Source organism: Melospiza melodia, chromosome 3 (assembly GCF_035770615.1).
Source record: "Melospiza melodia melodia isolate bMelMel2 chromosome 3, bMelMel2.pri, whole genome shotgun sequence".
In the NCBI taxonomy this organism is placed as follows: domain Eukaryota; kingdom Metazoa; phylum Chordata; class Aves; order Passeriformes; family Passerellidae; genus Melospiza; species Melospiza melodia.
The window spans coordinates 20,362,494-20,382,565 of record NC_086196.1 but is presented as its reverse complement, the minus strand read 5'-3'; the positions used below and the strand labels follow the sequence as shown (position 1 = coordinate 20,382,565).

General features: G+C 36.5%; 1 protein-coding gene across 3 annotated transcripts in view; it reads left to right on the top strand.

The window, feature by feature from the left end:
- ATAD2B (ATPase family AAA domain containing 2B) overlaps window positions 1-20,072 on the top strand; it is a 73,109-nt gene that overhangs the window by 16,382 nt on the left and 36,655 nt on the right. For all 3 annotated transcript variants that reach the window (XM_063150917.1, XM_063150918.1, XM_063150916.1), the window contains exons 3-16: window positions 341-387; window positions 1,404-1,557; window positions 3,610-3,712; window positions 4,247-4,355; window positions 5,529-5,645; window positions 6,655-6,730; window positions 8,508-8,606; window positions 9,521-9,632; window positions 10,064-10,179; window positions 10,962-11,136; window positions 11,907-11,995; window positions 12,765-12,924; window positions 13,851-13,941; window positions 19,761-20,072. In XM_063150917.1, coding sequence (XP_063006987.1) covers window positions 341-387; window positions 1,404-1,557; window positions 3,610-3,712; window positions 4,247-4,355; window positions 5,529-5,645; window positions 6,655-6,730; window positions 8,508-8,606; window positions 9,521-9,632; window positions 10,064-10,179; window positions 10,962-11,136; window positions 11,907-11,995; window positions 12,765-12,924; window positions 13,851-13,941; window positions 19,761-20,072 — 1,760 coding nt within the window. The remainder of the gene's footprint in view (window positions 1-340; window positions 388-1,403; window positions 1,558-3,609; window positions 3,713-4,246; window positions 4,356-5,528; window positions 5,646-6,654; window positions 6,731-8,507; window positions 8,607-9,520; window positions 9,633-10,063; window positions 10,180-10,961; window positions 11,137-11,906; window positions 11,996-12,764; window positions 12,925-13,850; window positions 13,942-19,760) is intronic.

The window sequence follows — 20,072 nt, the reverse complement described above, 5'->3', positions numbered from 1 at the left end:
TTATCCAAAGTGTTGGAACGATGGTTGCCTTTGGAGAGCTATACCAAGGTTCAGTTCTGAAATTTAAGGAGAGAGTTAACAGCATAAGGGCATGAAGAAGGATTAGGGAGATTAATCAAAGAGGTGCTTTGACCGTTGTGGGGATTCGTACAATTGGTATTGAGCGGTTTTGTCCTTACTAAGGTGTTGGGCATGAAGTAGACTCTTCCAAGGCTTTGTCTTGGAGAGGTTTTGAAATCAGAGTATCACAGAGCATTTTACATTCAAAGTTCTGTTTTCACTGTGCCTTTTGCTTGGGTAAAGAATGTTAACGTTATTTGTATGTCTGATTGTCCCATAGGCTAACTTCTCAGCCTGGTGCTGCACTACCAAATGGACGTAGCTTATGTAAGTAAATTATAGCAAAGCTTTTTGTATCAGCTTTTGCATTAAATAGTTTTATGTCAATGATATTCAGTGGCATATGTTTTTGATAACTTTACTGATTCCTTTGACCGTTTTGACCAGAAAAGTTGCTGCTCAGTTTTTTCCTGTTGCCATCTTGGATACTCTCTGTGGATATGGGGAACATTTTTAGATGAAAATCCATTTCTCTTCTCAATTCAGACCTCTTGGCCATGATCTTGATGTTTTCCTTAATTCCCAAATTACTGTTATGAGCTAATTTTGGCCTTCCTCTCTCAGTTGGTCTCTTTAATTTACTTAGTCTCTTTGCTCATCTGAAATTTGGCCTTTTGTGGTTCTTAACATTACTTAACTCTATTGCTTTAGAGAGACCTGCCTTGTCTGCAGCTCCTGCTACCTTGAACAGTCTTCTTAAAAGCTTGTGCCTTACAAACTTGCCATTTCATTGCTTATCTCAGCTAAAATCACTTTGTCTTTTGTGTCCCTTTTTCATCAGTTCTGTCTTGTTTAATTTTGTGTTGACTCTATGTAAAGTGTTATTTCATTAGGCATAATTGGTATTTTATTATTTATTGTGGTGCCTAAGGAACAATTAGCAGTGGGATCTCTTTGTTTGGCACTGTACAGAGTAGCTGGTATAGATTTGCTTGTGAAGTCAGTATATTGTATCTGGTGTTTTGATACTATATTTGAAAGACTGAGAATTGAAACTGTGGGCCAAGTGTGCATTTTAGTATTGATGTTAACTTAAAAATATTGAATGCTTAATTGAATGCCAAATTTTCATAATAAAATAAAATTATCATCTAAGGAAACAAGCTTGAATATGCAGAAGTAACTTTTAAAATAACTTTGATAGGAATTAAATACAGTTCTTTAGTTCATACTATGCTTAATAGTTTTTGGTTTATTGTCCTTGCTAAGTATTCTCTTATTAATTCTTGTTTGTGAAAATGTTGTTTCCTGCATTTTGAAGTAGTAATACAAATTTCTCTTAGCTCTCAAAAGCCACCCCCTTCGAGGGGAAAAAAAGGGAGATGGGGACCATGCTTGCATAAACGGAGATATAGAAGTCAGAAAAAGTTGTCGGTCCAGGAAAAACAGATTTGAAACTTTGAATCAGAGTTTATTGTTTGATCAGCTAGTAAACAGGTATGTGGGGATGCTACAGTTGTATTCACAAAGCACCTTAATGATTTTTTAAAATTAGAAACCCCTGTGTTCCAGTGCCATGTCTGTGTTTTACTGTGGGGATGCACTGAGACAAGCTAGACTGTGGTTTGAGTTACAGCTGGGTCTGTGCTGTGATTGCCATGGTGTCCATGCTCTAAATGCAGAGCAGCTTCCCAGGCTTTCATTGAGGAATAAGTTACTCTGTCCTTGCACATGGATAAAACTGTGTGTTGGCAGTTACTGCAGAGTGCCTGACGGGCTGTAAATCCACACCCTGGTTTGTTTCTTGGTAACCTGTTTATGTAGTGATACCTTAAATGTCATGTAAATTGGTGATTAGCAGCGGTGCTCGGAAGCACTCTAGATTTTGCTTGTATGATTTGATCATAAAATATCAAAAGTTTGTAACTTTCTTTTGTTTTTGTTTTTTACCATTTGTTAATAATTCACATAGGGTGGGTGTCACTTTTTGACATTTACTGTGCAGACAAAGTAGGTCAGGGAGGCACGGTCTGGTCTGAGCATAGGAATGGGAGCCAGAAATGCTTTTTCTGAACTATTATTTCTCTCTAGCCCTGGGCAGGTCATTTAATATGTCCTGATCTTCCCACCTGTAAAACAGGTTTTAGCAGTCACATCTCTGAAAGACTGCTTTCTCCAGAGCTGGAAAATGATGTAAACATTTAATTGTCAAGTATGATCTTTATTTTTAAATGTATTCTGTTGAATCTTTTATTAATTTAATTTTTTTTCCGACTTACTCAGTAACTACTTGGTATCAGTGTGCAAACTTATATTGAGTTACATTTATTTTTCTAGTTGCAATTGAATCTTCCTCTCCTCATCAACAGTAAGGAAAAGCCTACCATGAAGTTGTAATTTGATAAGATCATGGTACTGAAGTCTGTATATGAGCTTTTACTTATAACAGTGTGTCCCATAACCATTGAAGGTTTTTAAGAACAGGTTTGACAAAAGTCTGTCAGGAATGATTTAGGCATTCTGTAGTGTGCTCTTGCCTGGCAGAGCACGTTGACTTTTCCAGGTCCCTTCCAACCCTGTTTTCTTTGGTAGAAAACTGCAGCATGATTTTACTTGAAATGGTTCTGTCACTCATCACAGATATTTTGGAAGAATTATTTAAAATGGAGAGGAGCTCTCATAATGAAAGTGTGGCCATACTGACTTACATCACCAGAACTTCCACTCTCTTCCTTTTAGGCAGTCTTTGACTGTTTAGATTTACTTTTAAACAGCTTGAAAAAAAGGAAATGGAGGTTTCTGTCTTCGTACAAATATTATACAAATATAGCAGAATTCCAGTTAAAAGATACTCTAATCACCATGGAGAGCAGTAATATGGTCTTCAGGACAGGTGGCCAAATAATTGACTTGGCCTGGCTAATACTGTGCTGTTCTCTTCTTTAGCAGTGAAGCATCTTGGCCAGGGTTATCACTTACATACCACTGCTGTTTTGACAGCTGTTTACAAATACTCCAGATAATGAAAATGCTAACTAAATAGTAGATGAGAAATGATCGTGAGGTCAAATACTGAATGATGAGATTCTAGATGTTACTGATTTAATAAGAATCCTATATGTTCTAAAGTCTCTTTGAGGCCAGGGTAAGAAACTGTAAAGCTTATTGGGGGGAGGCATTAATTGCATTCCCATTATTATAATTATATAGGTGAAAATCTTTACTTTCTTATTTTTCAAATTTAATCTTGCCTGACACCTAATCTAATGTCTCAGCAGTTGGAGATTTATATGCTAACAATTTATACTGAGCCAAATTATTTTTAAAAGTTTGTTAAAATACTACTCTCTAATTTGAACTCCAGACTTAAATAGCATCAGCATTTTTTCTTTTACATACTTACTAGTTTATATTCTTTCAATTTTGTTATGGTTAGGTTTGTAGTTAATTGATAGACAACTTAAGATGTTGAATGCTATGTCCAAAGTTCTGCATGGCATTGTTTAAAGACTGATTTTTTGTGTGTGTTAACTGTTGCATATATTTTAGTACTGCTGAAGCTGTCCTGCAGGAAATGGATAATATTAACATCAGGAGGAACAGGCGATCTGGGGAGGTGGAACGGCTGCGGATGTGGACAGATACTGAATTTGTAAGTGCACAGTTTCTGAGATCTTGGATAAAAGTCATATCAAGGCAGAGCATGTTTTTTTTTGCAAACACCATACATTTATCCATAGCTCTGTTTAATGGTTTATGATTTTCTTCGATGGATAACATTAAAAAAACATGATAAACTAAAATTCAGAACTAAATTAGCAGATATACACTACATAGTTTCCTTTATTGATAAATTCATTGTCGTGCTCTCCTGATGTGCTGTGGTGGTTCTTTGGTTTGAAGCATACTCTGGTAGCCTGGAAGCAGCAGGACCAGGGACTATCATCTGCTTTTTTCATGAAAACTTGATACGGATGTTACTTTGTATTAGGTGGACTAGGTACTGTCTCAGAGATTTACTTTAGCATCTATTATATAAGACTGCTTTTGTAGTCTACCTATGGAGAGCTCTGCTGGAAAAACACTTGAGAACTAGAGATTGTGTAGAGCATTATTTACTGCACTGGGACTAATACTGAGTGACATGGGACACTACTGATGGAAGTGCATGTGAATTTTATTCCAGGAAAACATGGATATGTATTCTCGAGTGAAAAGAAGGAGGAAGTCACTGAGGAGAAATAGCTATGGGATTCAGAACCACCATGAAGTGTCCACAGAAGGGGAAGAAGAAGGTAGGGGTTGTAAAAAATAGTGGAGGTTTGTCCAAAATACTTATAAAACAAAGTAATCCTTCCCATAAGATAGTAATATATTGCACTTCAGAAAAAAGAACAAAGCCTGGTTTCTAAATGTTTGTATAGTAAATTTCCTTCCTTTTGTTTTTCTTAATACTAAGTAATTGGAGCTTTCCTTCCATTCCATGTAACAGTCCTCTGGTGGAAATCAGGGTTTAATGAGTGTAGTCTACAACTATGTGTGTTCTAACTGACTTGGTGTTTCTCATTTGCTGAGTGGCAATTACCAGAAAGAATTTGTAATAGTTAGGCCTGCATCCTTCCTTTGGGGTAAGGTATTAATTAAAGTCTCCTTTCTGTCCACTGACATTTTAGGAGGCTTGTAGGTGCACAGCTGTATTTGAAATTCTACTTTGCTTTAAAAATTTGAATGAAACTGGTCAGTGGGTTCAAAAATTACCAGGAAAGAAGGGATTGTGCCTAACTTTGATTGCCTGATCAGCACATCATGCTTGGGCTCCTTAAAAAATCCTATTTAAACTTCAGGCATCCATACAGGTTTCAGCATACTGCATCTCAATTTTTAATTAAAACTGCTGTGGAAGGTATGGTTTGTCCCAATGAATAAGAATGCAGTCCTAGTTCTGAGATCCATGGATGGAGGTTCTGATCCTGTTAACAGATGTACCTATGTTGTGCCTTTACACACAAAGTATATAAAGTGTATTTCTGTGTTCTTGGCTTTGTTTAAAAATGATGCTGTGAATCATAAATTTGTACTTATTTTCATGCTGTGTCAAATATTTGATTTATTGAGGCTCCTATGGGAAAAGAGATGAAAGGAATTATCCTTAATTTGAAGGATAGTTATTGAAGGAAAAATACAGTGGATAGAAGTGATATTTGAAGTATTTTACAACTAAAACTGTTTTGACTGCATGTATTTTTCTTTCTTTTGCCTTTCCAGAGTCTTGTGTAAAAAACTAGAACGACGTTTGCAATGTGCTGTAGATTTATCATGACCTTCAAAATTTCCGCTGATTTGACAATTAGTGTTAATTAATAAACGGGCAGTAATTCTCAGTGACTATTAAAAAGTTAATTTTTTAGGATGAAGGTAGCTTTGACATGAAGTGGAAGTGTTCTGAAAATATTTTTACCCCGCAACAGAGTCTCAGGAAGAAGATGGAGATATAGAAGTAGAAGAAGCTGAGGGGGAAGAAAACGATCGGCCATATAATCTCAGACAGAGAAAAACTGTTGAGAGATACCAGGCCCCTCCAATAGGTGAGGAACCTGACAGTGCTTGACCTGCAGGAGTACCATGGATGTGGGGAGGGAATAGTTGGATGGCTGTTTCTCACCCCTGACAGAGTAACAGGGATGCAGCGCTGTGTGATTTCCACCCTGGCCTGTTGTGGTTCACCATGTGGATGGGACTGCTGAGACACAGTCTGTCAGTTTGTCAGTGGTGGTGGCATTGCTGCCTCATTGAACTCTGCAAATACCACCCTGTGCTGGCCTCAGGGCTGGGGGTGCATGGGGTTTAGGTCAAGAAATACTTGGAAGAAAGCAATATAATAAATTAGGTGATTCCATAGAAAAAATAGTTACTGTTATGCCTGCTTCTCTTCTTGAGTGGTAAGCCTAATTCATAACTGTACATAAATGGCATACCAGCAGTTATCACAAATGAGAAATCTCAGGTATTTCAGTGTTCATATGCCTGGCAGCTTCAGGGCTGACAAAAAGCATGTTATTCAGGTCATTGCCCAAATGCCTCTTATGACAGGCTTGGGGCATCAACCACTTCTTTGGAAGCCTTTTGCAGTGTTGGACCACCCTCTCAGTAAAGAAATGCTTCTTCCTGTTAAGTTGGAGTTTTTCCTAGTGCAGCTTTGAACCATTTCTGCAAGTCAGAGGATCACAGAGTATGATTTCTTTGATAAAGAACTGCTGTGGTTTATTTGTTCAGAGAAATTTCAAGACATCCCATATTATCAGCTCTGAAGAGGTTTCAATGTCCTGCAAATAAACTCAAAATGATAGTGCCCTGGTTGAATTACATTCTATGCCATCACAGACACTGCTCTAGTAATTTGGGGAGGGTGAGGATGAAATTCCTGTGCCTGCATCAAGCCAAGTATGGTCATAGTGACAAAGCCCCCTGCCCAATTCTTTCTTTAATTTATGCTTTTAGAGAAACAATGATAACCTTATTGATGAAAATTGATAATCCAGCACTTCTGTGCTGCATTAAGGTTAGTTTGTTATTCTTTTGTAATTGATGTTACAGTGCCAGCTCATCAAAAAAAGAGAGAAAATACGCTGTTCGATATTCACAGATCTCCTGCAAGAAGAAGCCATATCAGGTAAATGTCAATCTTCTGGTGTGTTGTTTGCTTTCCTTTGGTACTTTTTTGGTAGCTTTTGATTTTCAAACCATTCTTGAGTTAGTTGCACAGTTCATTCACACATGTGAGTGGCTCTTGAATTGTATCCTGGATTCAGATCCTGATCAGCATCCAGATGGGGGTGTCATGGCACTCTATAAACCTACTAGAAGCTTTGTGCTACACAGAATGGAACAGGTGTGCTGCAAGCACTGGAAAGAGTTCTGCGTGGCACACTGTAGCTTTCTCTATAAGGCCATATATCGAATATTTAAATCCAATGCATCAGTTTAACAAATATCCCTTTTCTGTTCTATAAAACTGAGCAAAGCAGGTTAATGTTTTTTGTTTTCTTTCTGTTCAAATTTCATGCAAGAATTTTCAACAATTTAATAAAATATTTAGCAAGCATAATTTTTGACTCTTATGTTTTGTGTCAGAGAAGTCTGGAATGTATCAAGTTGTCTTGGAAACTGTCAGTAGGCTTTATGTAACAAAACAGATGAGATTACAGCTTAAAACATTTTTTAAAAAATAAACTTACTCAAAGCTTCAAAAAGACAAATCTGTCCATGAGCAGAATCCAAGTAAATGAATACTAGTCATAGCTGAAACTCTTGTCTTATTGCTCAATTTCATGGCATAGTGAAAATATATAAAGTAAATAAAGTAATAGCTGAATCTTAGGATTCTAAAGTTTCTCTGTAATACAGATAAGAGTTGGTGGTTTGATTTTTTTCCTTGAAGAGCATATCACATTTTTTGGGTAATATCTGGATTTGTACTTGTACTTACTATTCATATGTGAAGAGTGTGAAAGTTATTATCCCTTTGGTTTTAGCCTGCTCATTACTTGGCCCTCATTTTATCCCTTCTTGTCATAAGAAATCTTCCCAATTGCTTGATATTCTCTTTGATATATTTTGAAATGTATCTCATTTTTGGTCATTGAACAGTAAAATTGATAGACTATGTTATCCATTGGCAAAAAACAGTTAATTCAGTGCACTATCATGTTTATACAAATAATGCAGCTTTCCATATTCACTTAAAATCCAGTAGTTTTTACTATTAACCAACTTCTTCACGCAAAAGTTCTGAGTATTTCAACCAATACCAAATTCAACACTTTTTTGTACAGAAGATTTAATGTACATTCTCTAGTATTTCTGAAATACTCCTTTTTGTGAAATACTGTGATACTAAAATAAGAAATGGTTCACTGAGATTTTGGATAGTAATTTTACTTGGATTCAGATTAGAAGTAAAGGTGTTTTGAGAGCCTGTTCTGCTATTCAGAATTAATAACCTCGTAAAAAGAGATTATATACTTTGTGAAGTATGGATTTTTTTCAAAGAATATGTAAAGGAAGCATCAAACTGAGTAAGGAGACTTCGGTATGTTTGTTATGTTAGAGGTGGCTAAAGTAGTTGGAAATTTTCTTAAGTACAATCGCAGCTTATTGACTGAATATTCAAATCACATTGCTGAGGTAGCATGGACTGGACCACACATTTTATAGGGCTCGGCTGTTCTAATAATTTTCATGTTGAATTCACATAATCACTGTGGCAGTAAGAGCTATTGTTTCCCTCTCAGATTATTTTGATACTTGATGAAGCTAGAATTTGCATACATCTCTAACCTGAACAATACTGTACTTAGCATTTCAGTTTCATTTTTATAGAAGGACCACAACATGCCATTCCACTGCAAAAAAGACTGAGTTTTCTGTTTGTTTTGCCACTTCAATAGGAGAAAGAAGCACGCCATTCACAGCAGTGATACAACCTCTTCAGATGAAGAACGTTTTGAAAGAAGAAAATCTAAAAGCATAGCCAGAGCAAGAAATAGGTATCAAAACATCCTTGGTTTTTAGAATTGTTTGATCTTATTATTTATGAGAAAACAAGCATAACTACTTTATAATGTTTTATGAGTTCTGCAGACTTTTGATTCTGCTGGTAATTACCTGCAGATGTGGTTTAGGAGGAGTGATGGTTATATATCAATTTAGGTTTTGGAGTCTTATGAGTAGGTACTTAATGATAGTGATAAAAAGATGGAAATATAAGAGTAGCAGTTTGATTCAGTTGGGTTATAAAAATCAACTCCTCTTGGTTAAAATTGGTGTAACTTGGTCCTAATTAATTCAGTTGTACTCTCAGCTCTTCACTCGTCCTGTTGTGTAAGAGTTCCTGCATTCTAAACACCTAATGCACATTTTTTTGACCTTACATGTATTTAGCAGTAATCTAAAAATGGAAGATCTATAAGTAAATTTGTTCACTCATACTAGGTAGGAAAATTCTGCAGGAAAAAAGTTCCCTCATCTTTTTTCCATCTCTTCCTGTCTGCCACGTTGTTCCCTTTCCATTGCAAGGAATTCAAGCAACGTACAATGACCAGAAGTGTAGTTCTGAGTGTAACCTGTCTCTTACTAGTTCCTTTCTTCCTCCCTTTAACTATGTGTTGGCCTGATGTAGTATCTGTGTAGGGGCTTAAAGGAAGCAAATATTGTTTCTTCTGTGTTCAATCAAAACAATCTATCCAGCCTAGTTCTTCAGATTGAAATATGTGTATGGATGCATAAATGTTAAGGAACTTCCAGATATATAGCCATAGTTACCACAAAAAAAGAAGATTAGTTTTGTTTACCAGTCTGTGAAGGTTATCTCTTTATGCAGTAAAAGGCATTTAATCTCTTGTTTCTTCACCTCCAAGCAATGAAAGCAGTATTTATTTGGTGTTTGTTTATTGTTGAACAGGTGCCTGCCTCTAAACTTCCGAGCAGAAGACTTAGCTAGTGGAATCCTTCGGGAACGTGTGAAAGTTGGGGCGAGTTTGGCTGATGTTGACCCAATGATTGTTGATAAATCGGTAGGTTTTGTTAGAGCTTTTTCTCTTCCTTCCCTGAATTATGCATAAGCAGAATTCTCCACAGCCCTTTATTGATGTTGAAGTAAATTCATAAAAAAGCTCACTGATTTTTTAAAATATTATTTTATTGTTACCAAAGCTTTTGTCTCCTTATTCCTTTGGACTACAAAGCATTTGCTCTGGGACTTAGACTGGATCTCTGTAGATGTCCAGGCAGCCCTTGCACAGTTAACTTGAAAACCAAATGAGCCTCATGTGGGCAGCCAAGAGTTGACTTTCTTAGCTGGTTTTTCACACATTCAAAATTCAGGGAAATCCTGTTGATCAATGCAATATTTTTTCTAATTTGTTTTCAAAGGTTTTATAAGTAAAGGTGCTTTTGTGGAAAGCTGTTACAATGTAAACTTAATATGTTTTTTTTTTTCCCTAAGGTGTGTTTTGATAGTATAGGGGGATTGAGCCATCATATCCTTGCACTTAAGGAAATGGTAGTGTTTCCTCTTCTCTATCCAGAAATATTTGAAAAATTCAAAATTCAGCCACCAAGGTAGGTGTATTTACTCTCACTGTTGTATTTTTTTAATTAAGCTCTGAGGAATTGAAAACACATAGGAGGTTGATTCTTTCCCTGAAGTGTTTTACAGTTCAAATAGATTTACATGTTTGCTACCTAACTTGTGTATCAGAATATGTAATGAGCAGGGTGAAGAATTAAAAAAACCTAGTATATTTTTCTTGTGGGGGGAGGTAACTTTGTGATTTGGTTAAAGAAAGAATTTTCATGTCTTTTATTTAGGAGTACCTTGCCTTTTTTTCCCATTATGTTAGTAAATATTTTACTAGATCAAGGAAAAGGCTGATATTTCTCTCAATAATAGTATACTGGGATTATAATATTTAATAATGTGGCATCTTGGTATGTGATTTAAATGGTGTTTAAGTCAATTGAAAAATTGGGGGTATTTTTGTCACTTAATTACTTCATTCCAAAGAAGTAACAAATATTGATTAAGGTATTACTTAAAATCTAATACTTGAAGAGGTGGTATTTAACTGATGTAGAAGAATCCTTTGGAAACTTAATATGCCTTTGATTAATGTTCTTTACAAATCAAAGTTTTACTGATTTGAAAGCATAAAACAAACTTAGATGTTATGAAGTCATGTTAATACTACAACATTTGTATAATACAATACTACTATAAAATAATAATACAAGATCTTAAGTCATTCTTCTCCAGGCTCCCTGTCTTCATTATAAAATTTGACTTGGAGTTTTTCAGGAGACGTAAAATAAGTTTGTGACTGTGTTGATCCATTTATCTTCAGGGGCTGTTTATTCTATGGTCCTCCTGGAACAGGTAAAACCTTGGTAGCTAGAGCTCTAGCTAATGAATGCAGTCAAGGAGACAAAAAGGTGGCTTTCTTTATGAGGAAAGGAGCAGACTGTCTCAGTAAGTGGGTTGGTGAATCTGAACGTCAGCTTCGACTCCTTTTTGATCAGGTTAGAAGAAAATGCATTTTTCTTGATATAATTTCTCTGTATGTTGTGTTTTGTGGTTTAGGTAGCCAAAGGTATTTCCAATTCAAACTAAATAACTGTGCATTTTTGTAAATTAAGTAGGATTTTACCAAATGTCATATTTGGATGAAAAGAGTAGGGGAATGCTGACAGTAGCTTTTCTTGCTCTGGAAACTCGGAGGAAGAAGTCTCTTGATTTCTTCATTAATGAAGCAAAGTAGTTTGGGTAAAAATTGGGGAAAAAAACCCAGTCAGTTTGAGTTTGACTGACATGTTCAAGATAAATGCTACAGAGGGGAGTGCATGCTTGCCTTGGTTGTGTGTCTATTTTAGTGTTCTTTTTTGGCTTATAAGAGATTGGACAAACAGAGTCACACAAAGCAGTAAAGCAGTAGCTCAAAGAAAAGTAGTTGTCAGACAGAGCTGTCTAAACAAACAGATTGAGTGGATAAGATCGTGTCTTCTGAGTGTCAGGTGTGTGTTTGTCTTTAACCTGTCCAGCACACAGTAAAACTGGTACACTGGTGCCATCTTGCTTACTCAAAGTAGACTGCACTCTGCTTTGCTTTGAAACACTGCTGGAGTTGGAAATTCAGTTTTCCTTTCAGACTTTACACTTTCTAACAAAGATGTCTCAATATATGTGTTAGTTTAGCATGTTAATGCTTTCTAGTGAAACCAGTGTTCAGTTTTGATGGATAAATTAGGAATTAACAGTGAATTCAATTTTTGTTTTGTTTATTGCATACCAGGCATACTTGATGAGACCCTCTATAATCTTTTTTGATGAAATAGATGGTTTGGCTCCAGTTCGTTCTAGCAGACAAGATCAGATTCACAGGTAATATTTCTTCTATGCTGCCATTATCTTGGTATAGGGTATATTATCTTGGTAAACTCTTAAATGTAATTTTTTCTCATTTCACAGGAAAGCTTGGTACTTTTTCTGAAGCCCACTTATACTAGAAAGGACAGATTGGTTTTTTGGTGTTGAAAGTCATCTTTTCAGTCCTTCAGGCAAACTGTAATTTGCTGGGAATTGAATTGCAGTGACAATTACCCTTCAGCCACATTATTAACTACAAGATTTCCACAGCCATTCCTTGATTTGCTGTTTTGTGCTGTAAACAGATTGTCTGTTACCAGCCCAGTAGAATAACCAGTTGAAAAAATGTTACTCTAGCATGTTGAATTGTAATGTTCTATCAATGAACTGAGCTCACCTGTGACTTTTATTCGTAATGGTGTGATGTACAAACTTATCTTGTATTGCTATCTTGTAATTTTTTAGAACATTTCTTACAACAGTTTGCTGTTGGCTGATTTTTTTTGTGGCTGTTGATCTCAGTTTTGCTGTGCTCTGTATGGCAACACACTTGTACCTGTCATTCTATAGGTGGTGGTGTTTATGTGTCCATGTCCCTCCACTCTGCTGAGAGAAATTTGGGGCCAGCAGACCAGGAGGCCAGTGGAACTTAGGACGCCTGAAACTGTTATGCACCTGTTTGTAGCTTAGCTTTTTTCTTTTGAATTTTTTTATGTTGCATTTGTAAATGCAGAAGTTCTTGCAGTGTTCCTAAAACTTTCTTATTCTGAAAACTCTCTTGTAGCTCTATAGTGTCTACTCTTCTTGCCCTCATGGATGGACTGGATAATAGAGGTGAAATAGTTGTAATTGGTGCTACAAACAGACTGGATTCTATAGATCCTGCACTCAGGAGACCTGGTCGCTTTGACAGGGAATTTCTTTTCAACTTGCCTGACAAGAAGGTAAAACCTGGAAAGGAGATTTATTAATAAACATCTGTAGTATACTAAACATTTGAATGCCTGACAACCAAGCTTATGAAATATAAAGATTCATTCTTGTTTGTAAGAATGTTTCATTTAGGAAGACATTTTTAGTACAAACAGATTGTATATATGAAATTGTATTGAGCTTCAGATCTTCAGGATATAGCTAAAACTAAACAGAGGTAAATTATTCACAATTAGCTGTATTGCTTATCTCAAAACTATGGGTTTGTATAATGAACCTTAACTATCTGGGGGCTGGAAACTTATGGTAAGACAAAATAACTTTAAATCTTGTAGACTTCTAAGCATGTAAAAAATGTAGATGCACAGCCAGGCATTACAATGCTGGCAACAGGAACATTTCAGGTTTTTTTCTAAATTTACATAAACTCAACCATAATACTTCATGAATTTATACCTAAAATTAAATGTGCTTTGTATATGGATAGATTTATTTAAATTCTATAGAACTTTTAGCTGAAATTGTTTTGGAATTCATGTGTATGTGCTGTGGTACTCAACCTATTAGTTGGTGAGGCCTTTGACAGTAGAACCTGTTACTCATAGGTGCAGTAATTAAAAATGAAATCATAAAACTATGATAATTCCTAATAGAACATGAGTTTTGATCAGTTAATGTATAATAATGTTGATCAAACAGAAATTAAAATGTGAAAGTGGTGAAAAAAGTACTGCATATGTATGAAATTAAAAAGAAGGGAAAAGCTTTGTTCTTTGGAGTGCTAAAACTATGGAGTGCTAAGTTCTATTTTACATGTCTCAGTTACATGCCAAAAGCAGGTAAAGTAACTATAGATTCACACAAATGAAGAATATTTTTTTCTATGATAGGGATTTGATTTGCTAGTTTTTTAATCTAATTTTTTTTTTTTAATCAGGCACGAAAGCACATTTTGCAAATTCATACCAGGGATTGGAACCCCAAATTGTCAGATCCTTTCTTAGGAGAACTGGCTGAAAAATGTGTTGGTGAGTGCAACGTTGTTAGTACTTTTACTGTAGAGTCTTTCTCTTCTGTGTAAAACTTGGAAGGTATGTTAAATGTATCAAGATTTTCTTATCTCTGCCTTTCTAAACTTCTGTACTTTGAACAGTACTCTTTTTGTAGTAACAAGTATGTTTCTGTCTTACTAAAACACAAAATGAGTAGCTAGTAGTCATTTAAAAACACAACCACGTTTCCTTTCTGTGATATCACTGTCCTTATATAACATGCATACCCTTAAAGAGAAGCAAAATGAAGTTGGAATTGGAATCTTTAGGTAGACTTCCCATTAAAATGGTAAATTACAAAAGAGATAGGCAGACTTAGGTTTTTTTTCAGTCTACTTAGTGAGAAAAAAATTAGTACTTGTGTGTGGGGTTTTTGATTTTTGTTCGTTTTTTACTGACTGGCATGCTCTCCTCTGACATAAATCCAACAAACTAACCAGCCTTTCTAAAGATGATTTTTTTTTCCAGATTGCTAGCACAGAACAACCTCAAAGTGTAGACATAGGTAGGGGAGAAAAAAAGCACTGCAACATGAATACATTAAATACACTTTTGGAGCTCACAAAGACCTGCTGTACTGAATGGAGGTTCGTTGTTCAAGATAAGCCTGCTGTTTAAATCGAATCAGAAACAAACCCAAATATTTGTACAGTGAATTTAACAGAGGAAATGACCCTAAAGCACACACCACAATACCTTCTCAACAACTTGCATGCAAAGATACATCCTCTGTAAGTCATCTGCTTGGATGAGCACTGAAGTTTTCAGACAAAGAGCAGATTCAAATATCTGTGCTTTGGAATCCATCATGAGGGAATGTATGAACTTCAGACTGATCATCAGTCCATTCAGTCAGCTGCAGTACATCCGAATTATCCTCTTCATCCGCAGGGACACCTCTCATGGAAGCAGCATCCCTCCGCTTTTGATGCACAAAGACCTCAACATCTTCTGGTGAGGAGAACACATAACTGTCCAGCAAACTCCAGTTTTAGCTTTGCCGGGTATAGCAGCACACAACAAACCCCTTTCATGTAAATTCTGCTTGAATTGTGCAAACGTGTGGTGCTGCTTAGTGGGAGAGAGGGGAATAGGTGGGAAAAAACCCACAAATGTTTCTTTAAAAATTCTCCATATTTTTTCACTGAGAACACAGTATTTTAAAATTTTAGACAATAGGGAAAGCCATTTGTACATTTGGCTGGAAGACATTCTTTGTGCTCCATAAAGCCTGTCAGTACTGTGGAAGTCAGCTAACAAAAAGAAACATCCTTTTCTGTTTTCCTTGGCTTTCCTGCTCTCCAGCTACTGCACACTTGACAGTCTCCAGTCTGTATCTTGGAATGTAAGTGTTTCCATACATCCAAGATGAAAATCTTTGAAGTATTACAAAGTCTTTTCAAAACAGCTGAAGTAAGACTGGTGTATCTTCTTCACCTTGAGAATGCCTCATCATTTCTGTATGTGAAATCTGCAACAGAGATTTAAACAGACTTTTCCAGATTCTTTGTGGCCATTACCAGTGGGACTCATTGGCACACATGTATGTCTGTGATATAGTTTATACCAGTCTGATATTTCTCTTGTGCACAAGTTTTCTTTAAAAACAAGCAAACAACCTTCTTCCCCAAAAATCAACACCCTCTCTTCCCCACGTAAAAGCTGCCTAGACTTGGCAAGCTTTTGGCACAGCATGGTTGATACCTCTCTCCAGTTCATCAGACTTGGCAACACTTAACTCCAAGGTTTTGGATCCTAATGAAGAAAACTGCTGAAATACTTCCAAAACAAATGCCTTTTGGGAAGCAGGTGTATGTGCAACTCAGAACTCCTTACGATCCAGGGGTGTAATTGGAAGGAAATTGGAATTGAAACGCCCCAGGACTTGCAAAAAATAGGTTATTTCCTGAGGGTTGATTTTTGTCCCAGGTGTTATGGATTACAACCTTTTAGTGGATTTCTGTGTATGTGAGGATTAAAGACTCCACTTCCCTGAATGGCCTGGTGACTGCAGTGTGTGTGAGACGAAGCAGCTTGGGGAGAGCACAGCATTGCTCAGAAGACCACACACTTCTGTCCTGTCTTTCAGTAAATACATATAATTACTATGTTTTTTCTCTTTACTGGAGATGGGTCCCAGATACTCTTACCTTTATAAATCCCATCTTATCTCTCGTGCTTATTCCCTTGTTTGGGATGGTAACTTTCTATAGCTAGAGAGACTTACCTATAAACTCAGTCTTGCAGGAAACAAAACATACTAGCAACTGAAAAAGTGTGAATTCCTCCATCTGGCATTTTGCAGATGAATCTTTTTACAATGTAGTAAGGGTTATTAAAATAATGTTGTTTAATGGAATTATAAAGAAACAAACTATTCTGCTGAAAATGCTTGTTAAAAATACTCTGTGCTTATTATTGCAGGAGTGTTTTGTGGTAAAATGATACCATTTAGATTTTTCATTCCCATCCTCATGTAATGATGGTGGGGGAGATTTTGGCATTAGCATTCCTGTGTTTCACAGTTCTTTAAAATAAACCTTGTAGTTATTTTTCATCTGTCATCTTGCTGAGTTGTTTGCTAACTCTTTTTCCCTGCAGTCATTTTGAGAGTTTTATAGGGAGTTGCACAACATAAAGTGGAAGAAGTGGTCAAAATCGTTCTAAATGCTTCGCCCTGTTCAGTAGCACTTTGTTGTGGGGTTTAGGGTGGGTTTTAGGCAGAAGACATTTTAAAGAGGGCACAATTTCTGCACAGTAGTGGTGGCTGGAAAATTTTGGTGATCAAATTGCATTCTTTGGAAACCTATGTAGGAATCCACTTATTTGCTGTCCTGCTCTTTGAAAATTGTACTTCAGAAATGTTCAGCAGAGTTTGATGGTGGTGGGTAGAAGAAAATGGGCTACTTGACAGGAATCCTCATTTTGTTCTAAGTTGAGGTGTGCCACTACCTTTTACTTGGCAAATTGAACATCTTTCCTGAGATGCTTTAAAAATGGAAGCAAATGCACTGAACCCTGATTTTATATTACAGTGTCAATTTGGGTACAATCTGCATCAGGTTATTTACTGTTGGCATGATACATTTTATTTTGTTTTGACAATATTTCACTTATGTTTTTCTTCTGCTTAATCAGTGTGCATTTGCTTCTTAGCAATAAAAAGCTCTTTAATGTTTCTCAAGGTACAGGATTTTTGCAGTTTTCTTGTCACTGAAATGGATGTACAGTATGCACAAGAGAGTCCCTCAAAAAGAGACACCAATTATTAGTCTTCAAATGTAATTGCTCCTGAGAAATGAGAGGTAGAAATGGAGACTAATTGTGTATCTGATCACCTGAGAATTTAATTTTAAAAATAGGCTACAGGCTATTATTTCCTAATTTTGCAATTCTTTGGAGATGTACAAGCGGTGATTAAAATGACTATTAGAAAGTAATGTTACAGCATTTGTTAATAGAAAAGTTGGGAAGGATCTGGCTCCTGAGCTGCTGATCTTTTCACAAAGATACTAAACTAGCTTCTAAGGTGACAGGCATTCAGGGTGATGCCTATCTTCAGCATATCTTTGATTTAAGCTTTGGTTTAGTACTCCCCTCAGTCATTTTTTGTTTAATCTAGTGTGGTTTTTGGATGAGAAGTGGACCAATTTAAATGGGAACTTGACACCTGATACCTAAAGAACAATGCAAAATTTAGAACCCTGGTTTGGTTTTAATGATGCACCAGTAGCTACTGTCTAATAGTTTCATGTGGTTGGAGTGTCCCTGTATAGTTTTGATTCCATGTTAGATGAAAGCTAAAAAACCCTAAATAACATAACTTCAGTGCTGAAAACAATTATTTGTCTGTTGATTAATATAGTGGATATATCTGTACATATTTGAAATGTATTCTTTATTTATTTCAAGGTAGCTTGGGAATGTGAATTGCTATATAAGTTTTAGGTAACAGTCATGATGTGGACTCACCAAATTTATACAAGAGTAGCTACTGACCTTTTTATTGCAAAATTGCAAAGCTTTGTTTAAAAATTGCAGGAATTATTCAATATTTATGGTGATTGTCCATCTAGGTTTATTTTTGTTTTTCTTTTTTTTTAATTATTTTCACTTATATATAAGAAAGGTGCAATTTGAAGTCTTGTCCAATTTAAGTCACCTTTATAGCTGAAAAGTGTGTATCTTTTATTATTATCCCCCAAATTAATATATCTGAAAGATGGGGATGGAAAAGTGTCTACAGTCCTCCATATTAATTGCTTCCTTTTTTATTTTTAAACACAGTATATGGAATTACCTTTGTTTCTTATTTCTTTATGGATCTTGTAAAAATATATGTGGGCACTGAAGGAACATCTGAGGCTAAAGAGAGAGAAGCAAGGCAGGCCTCAGTTCTGCAACCTGGTGCTGCCAAAAGACCAGTCCTGGAATCACAGAATGTTTTGGGTTGGGAGGGTCCTTAAACTCATCTCATTCCAATTCCCTGCCATGGACAGTGACACCTTCCACTATCCCAGGTCACTCAGAGCTGCATCCAGCCTGGCCTTGGACACTTCCAAGGATGGGACACCTGCAGCCTCTTTGGACAGCCAGTTCAAATGCCTTATAGTAAAGAATTTCTTCCTAATATCCAATCTAAACCTGCCCTCCTTGGTTTTAATACAAAAATAGAGCAGAAAAAATGCAAGTAATGTAAGACTTTGTGAGGAGGAGGAAGTCTGGTAAAACAACAGTTGAATGAGAATTAACTAAAGAATTGATTAATTACTTTCTATAAACACTTTATTACAAACCCATGAACTTTTATAAGGCAGTACCTCAGTGCAACACATTTTCCTATAGTGACTCTAATTCTCTAAATGACTTTTCTCACTGGAATACTGTTCTACAGTTTTTGAAAGATGGAGCTATGGTGCCTCAAAATATAGGGGCATATTGATGTCTTGCTGAGAGAGATGGAAAAACTTGAAATCTAATTTTGAGCTCTGGGGAAAACCCCCAAACCATTAGTACTGCAGAAGACTCAGAGGTATTAAGTCTCTCTGTATTTCATAATTATCTGATCTATGTTTTTCACTAATGATGATTAAGCAATTATAGGTAGCCACCTGTAGATACTTATGAAGATAGGCTAAATTAAAATTTTAATGCATTTTAATTTCAACCTTTGGTTATATTAGTAGAGTTATGAAACTCTTAAAAGTCTGAAACATTTCTCTTCATAGTAGAAGTTAACATTTTTCCAAGAATTCAAAGTAATGCTTTTTTTAACAACAGATTCTATCTCTTCCCTATTCTACTCATGAAACATTTTTCTTTATACTGCTCATTTTCTCAGACTGTAAAAGTTTAAAGTTGGTGATGTTCAGTGTAACAGAATTACTTTGCTATTAAAGATTATATTCATGTGGAGGTATTACAGGAAAAAAGGAGGAGAAGAGCTAGCAGGTTAAAATTGCACACATACGTTAGACAATATTAAGGGGAAAGAAAGAGCAATAACAGACCTATAACCCAGGACTGGAAATACACTATATACCAAATGATATAGTGAAAATGGAGGTGATTTCAACTTCCAGTGGAATTAATTTCTTAGCATTCCTTATAAACATGTCTGATTTCTTGATATACAACACTGTCATCAGATTATGACCCGATGCCTTTTGTTAGATGCTTTGTGGACCTTGACAATTCAATACTCCTGATTTGTTTTTAGCTGGATGCATGTTTGCTGCAGGTGTGGCACAGCAGTGCTGTTTCACGGACGGTATTTGTGTTTCTGTGTGCACTAGGGTACTGTGGAGCCGACATAAAAGCACTTTGCACTGAGGCTGCCTTGATTGCCCTGAGACGCCGCTACCCCCAGATCTACATGAGCAGCCAGAAGCTGCAGCTGGACGTTTCCTCGGTGGTTCTGAGCGCGCAGGATTTCTACCATGCCATGCAGAACATCGTGCCGGCCTCCCAGCGCGCCGTCACCTCCTCGGGCCACGCGCTGTCCCCCGTCATCCGGCCGCTCCTGGAGCGCACCTTCAGCAAGCTCCTCGAGGTCTTGCACAAAGTGTTCCCCCATGCTGAGTTCAGCCAGGCTGACAAAAGTGAAG